Source organism: Ictidomys tridecemlineatus, chromosome 3 (genome assembly GCF_052094955.1).
Source record: "Ictidomys tridecemlineatus isolate mIctTri1 chromosome 3, mIctTri1.hap1, whole genome shotgun sequence".
Classification (NCBI taxonomy): domain Eukaryota; kingdom Metazoa; phylum Chordata; class Mammalia; order Rodentia; family Sciuridae; genus Ictidomys; species Ictidomys tridecemlineatus.
Window position 1 is genome coordinate 23714550 of NC_135479.1, and position 9358 is coordinate 23723907.

Consider the following 9358-nt stretch of genomic DNA (forward strand, 5'->3'; position numbering starts at 1 on the left):
TCATTCCAATACCCCTATCCCAAGGTTTATTCTCCTAAACTTTGTGGACCAGAATCTCAGAAACAAGGATAGAAGGGGTCAAGTGAGAGTCAATTTGGTTGGAGAAATTAGGTTAGGGAAAGAGTGGGGGAAATAGGAATCCCACTAAGGGAAAATAATACATTTGGCAAGAACAAGGGTAGGAAGTGAGAAAAAAAAAAAAAAAACATAGCCTTACCTCTTTGGGGCCTAAACCGGACCCTCTATTTACTTTCCTATTTGGAGGGCTCCCGAGTCTTGAGATTTTTACTCCCTTGATGCGAATTAGGCACCAGATGCCTGGAAAAGTGTATATGGATGGTATTTCTACATCCCTCTGAGTGAGGCACACAGTGGGCCCAGTGAGCTGTCTGTGTACACTGCAGTTGAGTAACCGTGGCACGGCTCTAGCTGCTAGTTGCAGTAGCAACCTTTCCCTCAAGACTTTCCAGCTGGGCAGGAGCCCATCAGATATCTTGGCTGCCTTTCATCGCCTTGTCCCTGATAGGGATCATCTAGGTGAAGAAATTGCTGTCAGTCACCCCCACCTCACTCACAGCCAGAGGGCCCGGCTGACATGCACGCACCCATGGGGGCGGGATGAGGGGCCAGAGGCTGGCTCTGGCTGAGAAGGAAAGGAACCGGGTTCTTAGGGGAAGGGAAAGAGGGGACTTATAGAGAGAGGAAGAAGGAAATATCTAGAAACCTACACAGGTGAAGACCAGGGAGGGACAGCTCAGCAGTAAACCCAATGAGAGTCCCTCCCTCCCACTGCCCCTCCAGGGCAGGATCAGACCCCAGCTCTGACCCAATCAAATGGATGGAGGTGAGGCTGTCCAGGGGCTGCAGGATCAAAGGGAAGTCTCCACCCTGCCCTGCAGCCCTGATCTGGTCTTCACTGCAGAGGTACACCTTGTCAAAAAGGAAACCAAGCTAGAAGACAAATGAGGCAATGATGTGGTTGATGACTTTATTGTTGCATAAAAAACACAGGCTGTTTCTTCCTCTTCCTCCCCCCTAAATGGGTTCACAGCAGTTAAAGAAAAATAAATTCCTACATTTTCCTCTAGGGGGGCTGCCTAGAAGAGCAGGCAGCCAAAAAACCTAGAACTATAAAAGAGGGGAGCAGAAGAAAACCTATTCAAAGCCCCCACCTGCATACCTTAGGACTCAAGGCCTCTTTAAGGGGGAACATCCATGTCCCCCTACCAATATCCTTTTGGGAGTTCCCCTCAGAATGGTCACTTGGTAGCACAGGGAGGGGGTGGCTGGTTTCGATGGGTGGAGGAGAAAGGCATCCTACACCCACGGTGCCCTCCTTTCTCCCCCCTCCGCCTGGTCAGGCAACCTGCAGGCGCAGTCAACTCCCTTCTCTCCCTTAAAGCTCTCACAAGGAAGGGGCCTCTGGTTGTGACCGAAGGAGGTGGGGAAAGAGGGAGAATATAGAAAGAACCTTACTTCTTAAACTACTGCAGGCTCATGAGTCCCACAGGGAAAGTCACCCTGTCCCTTTCAAGGGGAGCCCTTTCTACACAAACACATATTTCCACCCAGATCCCAGCCCCCACTTCCCATATAGCTCCCAGTCCTTGGACTGGGCTCCAGCATCCCCAAGGGAGGAAGAGATGCTGTGGGTCTATGCCCTAGACCTCGGACAGGTGAACAAGTTGGGGTCTCAGGAGACCCCAGGCTCAGTAGAGAAACACACACATATACACAGTGTACACACAACACACACACATGCACACACACACACATGCCCTAATATTAAATAAAATACCCTTTGCTTATAACTTAAAAATCAATACACAGCTAATCCCTGCAGAGGGCTCTGGGTGGAGAGAGAGGAGCAGGGGAAAGGGGATGTCAGAGAGACTCAAGGCCCCTACCTCTCTCCTGGGAACTCCCCCAGCCCCAGGGTCCTGTGGCCTGCCAGACCCTCCCCCATATCTGTTTCTTATCCCTCAGCCTGGCTCAACTTCTGCTGGGCTTCTCCCCTCCCCACCCCCATGATCAAAATCCAAATGTATTTCTACTATCTAAAGAGAAGGGAAGGATCTGGACAATTTCCTGGAATCCCTTCCAATGGGAGAACAACTCCTTCATATGGAAGGAAGTCTCCCCCTCAAGATAAGGGGGAGAACTCTATAGCAGGAGCAAGGAACTCAGAAGAGTCAAGCTAACAGAGTGGGGTCTTAGTTCTTGATGGACAGGAGAGGAAACTCAGGGGCACGATCCACCACACTGGGTGGAAATTGTTGGGTCCCTCTGCAGGGACACCCTCACCTATCCCCAACCAGCCTAAGTAACTCTCTCCCTTCCATCCCAAGAGGAAGGCAGATGATGGGGACCTAGGATAAGGAACTACATCAACTCTAGAGCTGGTGCTACTGGCTGCCTTAAAATCCTACCTAGGGTAATGAATGGGGCAGGTGGACTAACTGCACCTGATTTTTTAAATGACCAAGAGTTAATGACTGAACCAGAATTAAAGAGGGTAAGGTTAGTTTCTTCTATCTGCAGTCCTCCCCCATTCCTATCTCTCATTTTAGAAAGAGACTTCTCTGCTCACCCTACCTACCATCTAACTCTGTCATCCACCCACAACTCTGACTTAGAAGCTGTCCCCTCTTCCTTTGTGGCCCTATCCGACCAGGTCTGGAAGGGTTAATAAGGAGGCACATCAAAGGAGTTATTTCAGCAACTCTCCAAGCTAGATAGACACTCCCTCTAAGAGGGACCACCGGCCTCCCCCACCTCATCTCAGCTCTCTCCGGAAACCCTAGGGGCAAGAGCATGAGAAGGGGGATGAAAGGGACCCGGGCCGCAGGGCGGCTCCGGAGGCGCTTTTATGTCGGGGTTCCCAGGCGCTAAGGATGTGTTCAGACAGGTAGCTGCAGCACCCTGGCCCCACTCCGGGGGGACGCACCATCTCCTCCAGCCGGTCCCCTCCACCCCTAGATGCAGCAAGGGGTGCCCCATTCTAGCCCAACCTCTGGCCCAGGGACCAGTAAAATAGTGAGGAAGAGAAGAGGGGCATGTGCAGCTCCTTGCAGCCTAAAACAGTCCAAGGCGACCAGTCCAGCCCCCAGAGACCAAAAAACCCCTACCGCCTGTCTCCCAGTCCCCGCACCACTTTTCCTCCTCCTCAATAAATAACCACCTTCCCCTCTTAATCAAGCCGCCCACTAGGACGTCAGATCTAGGTGCTCTCTTCCGATGTCCCAGGGACACCGGCAGGGAGGCGGCACCAGAGGGCTTCAGTTGGAGGGGGCCGAGCTGCCCTCAGACTCTCGTTTGCCTTTGCCCCCTGGGGGCTCCACTGCACCTCCGGCCTTGGCCTCTCCCGGGGCCGCTCCCGCAGCCTCCTCTTTGGCGCCCTCGTGAGTTTTCATGTGCTTGGCCAGGTGGTCGCTGCGCATGAAGACTCTGCTGCAGACCGCACAGGGGAACTTCTTGGTTCCAGTGTGGGTCTGGAGATGGCGCTGAAGCTCATCCGAGCGCGTGAAGCGCTTGCCACAAAAGAGCCAATTGCACACGAAGGGACGGTCGCCGCTGTGCCAGCGCAGATGCGCCTTCAGGTGCGACGTCTTGGCATAGGCCTTTCCGCAGCCTGGAATATGGCAATTGTGCAAATGCTTCTTCTTGCTCCCATCCGGACCGCATGGAGCCCCCAATCGCTCGGCCTCCAGACAGTTGGGACAGCGACACACCGTCTGACCTGAGCTGCGGGGCACCGACCGCCGGGAGCCTTTGGGCCGGGCAGCCGCATCCAGACTGGAATCTAGCCCTTGGGACTCTGGCGCAGCCGCTTCCAAGGCCTTAGCCCCGTCGGGTGGCCCCAGAAGGTGCTGCGCTCCAGCAGCTGGGAGGAGATGGTGAGGGTGCGGATGGGGCGGCGGCGCACAAAGCTGGTGGTCTCCGACATAGCCCCCCAAGCCAGCCTGAAGCGCCCCCGGGTGGCCAGGTGAGGCCAATGCGCCCTGAGTGTGGGGGAGGTCCATCCAGCTGGTGCCCGGATGAAGGTCCCACCAGGAACCATCCTCTGTGCCTGGGTGCGTCGGCCGGAACCACGATTCGTAATGGTGTGACATGTCCGGCTGCAAGAGCTTGGAAAAGGGTCCCGGGGCCAAGGGACTGTCGCTTTCCAGATCCTCGCAGGTTACCCGCGAGGAGGCCCCCGGCAGCTCATATCCCTGAGAGAAGTCGACCTCCGGGCCCAGCGGGAGGCTCTGCAGCTCTCCAGGCTGCAGTGGGGAAGGGTAGTCCCCAGCCTCGGGGCTCGTGTGGCCCTGGTATGTTTGGAGAGGCTGCAGGTCGAGGCGCGGCGGAGAGGCGTGAGGCGCGTCGGTGTGCTGGCTGCCCAGAGAGCCACAGACAGCGGTTAGCATTGCCGGGATCCGGGGTGGGTGGGGGCAGGGACGGTCAAGGGCACCTCAGATGGAACCTAAAGGAGACAAAGAAGAGGTGAGGAAAATAACGGGCTCTTCTGTTGTAACCCTGATTCCCTCCCTGCGAAGTGTTCCTCTCTGGTATCCAGGTTAAAAAATAAAATGAAGAGGGGAAGGGGTGGTCTTTGGGAGAGGACTAGAGATGGGTTAAGAGTTTGGGAGTACAGACTGAGAATGTGAGCCTCCAGGAGGGCAGAGGAAGACCCTTCCTCTAAGTGACCTCTCTTATAGGTCCCTGAAGTTGGGCTGGTCCCAGGGTGCTAAGTTAAAATGCTAGAACAGTCCTCACCCTAGCTACTCAGGTCAGAGAAGGGGGCAATGGCATTTCCCCCTGCAGATCTGCTGCCAAATGGAAACACTAGACCCATCTCAGCTTCCTCGTTTTAACTCAGGACACAGACAGGGAGAGAAGGGTGGCCTGTTTTTTGCAACCCAAAGCTTCAGGTAACTTGCCCCTCAGGAAAGTGCTGAGTTTTGGGAGAAAGAGCCCTCATGCCATCACAGGCAAGATGAATGAAGAGCATTGGTCTACACTACTCTTCTCAGCTTCCTGCCTGGCTTGGTTGACTGGGCCCTTCCAAACTCACTCCACTCTCTTCCCTCCAGCAGGGACTTTGCCTTCCTCGGGTGCAGCTGTAGTGCCAGTTTCCAGGGGAGTTTCCCCCATCAGAGAAAGCCAAATCTCCCTTCTCTGTCTTGACCCACACCAGTGCCAGCCAACTCTCTTGTTGCTACTTATATCCCCTTCTCCAAGCTAGGGGAGACCCAGCTATGAAGCTGGGAAGTTTGGATTCCCCAGAGAAGGGGATCACCCAGAAAGAGCTTGTCAGAAAACTCAGGAAGGTACAATTGCCACCCCCTTAAGGTGGTAGAGTAAGAGGTCAGCGAGAGGAGGGCAGCAAGAAAAGCCACAATCACTTAAGATCAAGAACTGCCAAGATGATAAAAGGAGTGCATCCGAGGCCCAGATAGTTTTGAGAAGCTCCCCCAAATGATTCTAATGTAAAGCCAGGTGTTGAGAACCATTGCTCCTGGCCAACCCTCTTGTTTTAAAAAGGAAACCAAAGCCATTTTTGAAGCAGTGGCTTGAACAAGGATGTCCATTTATTGCTTCAGTCAATAAATATGTACTGTGCAGAACCTCTGTGAACCAGTTCTCCTGGCTTCTGATTGTTACTCTTTTCCTAAACTTTTAAGAATCTAAGGACCCTTTCCCCCTTTCTCAATCACACATCTGTGACTTGAAGGTCCCCCTCTTATCATCTCTCCTTAAGATGAAGGAGCTTTTTGCCTCCTGTGTGGGCCTTTTCTGATGGTGGAGGAGGAAGCCAATGATTTAGTGTAAGGTCTTCTCCTCTTGCCACCCAATGCCTCTGGGACCAGAGAGGTGGCATTGATTGTCTGGGAGAGGCAGGGAGAAGAGGGCTGGGGCGCCTACTCAGGCTCTGGCTGCCTCACCACAAGAAAGGAACAGGGTGAAGCAGCAGGAACGAAGCCTCAGGCCCGGGCGGGGCAGCCCAGAAGGGGCTGGGCGGGAGCAGAGAGGCTAGGGACCCTAATAGCTTTTGGCGCCTGGGAACTGCCCCAGGGGCTGGGGGATGGGGAGGCTAGAACGACCCAGACTCCAGAGTAGCCTCTCCCTACAGAAAGCTTGAAAGCACAGGCCTGGTGCGCAATGGCCTGCTACCTAGGTTTCAGAAAAGGAGAGAACAGAGCGCCCACCATCGCTTTCCGCTCCGCAATTAGGGAAGGCGAGTAGAGACACCATTAAGTCTCATTTACCCGGCTGCTTTCCCCGATGTCCGACACTCAAGCGGCCGGGACTTTGGAACTCTCCGTTTTCAGTGTGCCAGTACTCTGGTTGTCCCAGTCGCTCCAGTTTCCCCAGTTTGCAGCCGCCTCTCCCATCCGCCCGAATTTCCTTCGATCCGGGCTCTAAGCTCCCCAGATCCTTTAGGGCTCCCCCCGCCCTCCCGAGTCCAGAGGAGGCTGCGGCGCGATCGGAGCGAGTTTTTCGCAGAGGCTCTCCACAGAGCGCACCCTTGGCGGTCCCGACCCGGGCTCCTACCTGGAGGCTGAGCTCAGGCTCCCGGCAGGCGCGGCTAGCTGGTGTGCTACAGACCCGCGCTCATGGGCCCCGTGTGCAGGACTGCTCTCTGTGGCGAGAGTCAGGAGCCAAAGGCTGGGTGGGGGCGCGACGAGACCCGGAGATCGGCAACGACCGAGGCGGTGAGAGGCGGTGAGAGCCCGCGAGAGGGCGGAGGGCGGGCGGGAGCGAGCGAGTAAGCGAGCGAGCGAGACCAGCTCCGCCCGTGACTCACCGCGCTCTCTGCCTTCATCCTCTCCCCTGCGCTCCTTTTTCCCCAGAACTCGCGGCCCCGCCCACCTCACCTGCGGCCGCCTTTAACCCTTGCGGGCTCGGCGGGACCAGAAGCCCAGCCCGGCTGCGAGGAGGGGGCGGGCAGGCGAAGGGGAGGGACGGCTAACTAGGCCGTATCCCTCCGGTTCCCTAGCTCCTCCCTTGAACCCTCCACCCCCAGTGCCAGGGTCCCGCCCGGGGTGTTTCCCAGGTTCTGAGACCCGCCCGAACGAGTGGAAAATTGCCCTCGAGCAGGCTTGGTCTGAAGGAGGACGGCTCAGACCCTGGGGGAGTGGAGGGGAGCATGTCCTGGGAGTTTTACAGAACTATCCTTAGGGCGCCGGTTGCTTTGGGTGCCCTTGACCCACCCGCTGGGGCCAGACAGCGCTGTCCCATAACTGAGAAGAGAAGGAAACAGGATTGAGCGCCAAGTATGTGTCCGGTCCACAATCATGCCTAGGCCGTGGGAAATTTGTCTTGGCTGCGCTTCTTCTCCACTTTCCCACATCCTCCCCGGTCCTTTTCCCTCTCGCTTTCTAGTTCTTCCTTTCTGGTCACTCACCTTTCTGGATGACCGCTTACCCCCCACGACCACCTCCATCAACTTCTTCTTAGCTCCAAAGTTTCTACCTGCTCCCACTTGTCTCCCAGGCCCCCTCTGCGATCACCCTCCACCTCCCTTAGGCGACAGCCCCGGCGCTTCCTAACCCCACTCCCTAACACGCCTCCCCCTCCTCTCCGTCCGGGAGGTGCTGTGCCTCCGCCCGTCACACTCGCGCTGAAGCACCGGGCTCTGAAGCCTGGATAGAGGCGTCTGAATGGCGCTGGGAAGGGCCATTTCTGGAAAGAATTGGGCGAGCCCATGTCATCCATCAGATCTTCCCGATTCAAACCTAGATGTTTAACTTTAGGGAAGGGTCTTGGATTCTTTTTGAGAAAAACAAAAGCACACACACACAATACATTTTCGTAAAATTTCAGGGCGTTCTCGGCATACACTTAAGAGATCCAGATCGGTCAAGATCCTGAGACCCATGAGGTGGGGTCCCCCCCATCACTCCCCGTCCTGCTTGTCTGTGCTCGGAGGTAGCTTGGTGCTCCTTGCCTGATTGCTCGGTGCTCTGTTGCCCCCTGAACCCAGTGGCATTGATCTTCTGAGGTGACCTTCCCCCCAGCAGGGGATATATGATCAATTTCCCTATTTCCTTCGTTGCTGGATTGACTTGCCCTATGCTCTTTGCCGTCACCTTTTCACATTTTCGTTTTTTACAGCCAAATCCTCCTTTAGGCTGATTTTAATCTCATCTCTGTCTCCTCCATTCCACGCTCATTGGTTTACCCTTCGTCATTCTTGTTTAGAACACACTAAAGTGTGACCATAGTTCCATGTTTAAATCCACAAGCTATTTAAAAATCAATCAATCTGTGTGCCTACATGCGTGCATGGTTCTCCCCTAAACACGCACATGTTCTTATCTAGAGACATGTCTGATTCTTTTGTGCATCTCCTTCTTTTCTAAAGCTCAGTTCCCTTATCTGGACAACCTGGGTACAACAAGTTGGAAGGGTTTCCCCGGGGCTTAAAGGAATTGTACCTAAAAATACTAAGCCCAGGTGCCCCCTGACCAGCACCGGGAAAGGGAAAGATATCCTTGTCCTCATCATTAAATAAGTCTGTTCCCAGAAATGTTTGTTGATTTCATATATATTCATAAGGATCTTTGGATTAGAAGCTCATGAACCTAAATTCTACCCTCAGCTCTGCACTCCTGTACTTGCTAAACTGACCTTGGTGGATCAGGTTACTCTAAGCCTCAGCTTCCCCAGTTGCCCTGCTGTGTGAAGGAAAGGCATTTGGAAGCCAGCAAGCACTTCCTCAGCATCAGGAATTGAGATTTCTGATCAATCGGGATCTTCTTCTTCCCCGTACTTGGGACCCGCAATGTAGATTCACAAGAATCTTGCTGGCTGTCGCTAAATTAACCCTTTTTCAAGACAGTTATATCTCCATCCACTCAGCCTGCAAATCCTGGCTGGTTGTGTTTGCGTCCCATTTCAGAGACACCTTTGAAGCACAGTTAGGGATTCATCATGTCCAGACCAGAGTCCCCGACCTGACTTCCGGTGACTCTGATTCCTAATTTAAGACTGATTAGACTCCTTGGAACTTCCGTTCTTCCCCTCCCAACTGCCTACTGTTGCCTCATTTACTGCTTTTTGTGGAGCTAAAGTTGGCCTTGGGGGTCTGATGTGGATGAAAGGACTGAATCTCTCCCATCTATAGGCACCAGATGTCTTCCCAGTGCTGTTCACCTTTCCTGGAAAGCGACAGGGAAAAGCATGGCAGACACCCTACCCGACTTTCACCCTAGCCCCCCTTTAACTCTACTTCCCCACACCACAGCTCCTTGGGGTTCTCCAGAGCAATGACCTTGCATCTGCCTGTGACTCACATGAAATTCAACAGTAACAGTGTTGTCCCTGGAGACTTTCAGTCATTGTGACTTCCTGCCCTGTTACTGCCTTTCTT

At 54.3% G+C, this 9358-nt stretch overlaps 1 protein-coding gene across 1 annotated transcript; it reads right to left on the minus strand.

The window, feature by feature from the left end:
* Nucleotides 1-990: 990 nt before the first annotated feature.
* Nucleotides 991-4450, minus strand: Sp6 (Sp6 transcription factor). The gene has a single exon (XM_078042150.1). It carries the CDS (start codon nucleotides 4407-4409, stop codon nucleotides 3279-3281), a length of 1131 nt encoding a protein of 376 aa, XP_077898276.1. The 5' UTR covers nucleotides 4410-4450; the 3' UTR covers nucleotides 991-3278.
* Nucleotides 4451-9358: the final 4908 nt, after the last annotated feature.

Excerpts from the sequence above, each read along its gene's own strand:
- Sp6 (XM_078042150.1), bottom strand. The coding sequence starts at position 4,409 with ATGCTAACCGCTGTCTGTGGCTCTCTGGGCAGCCAGCACACCGACGCG.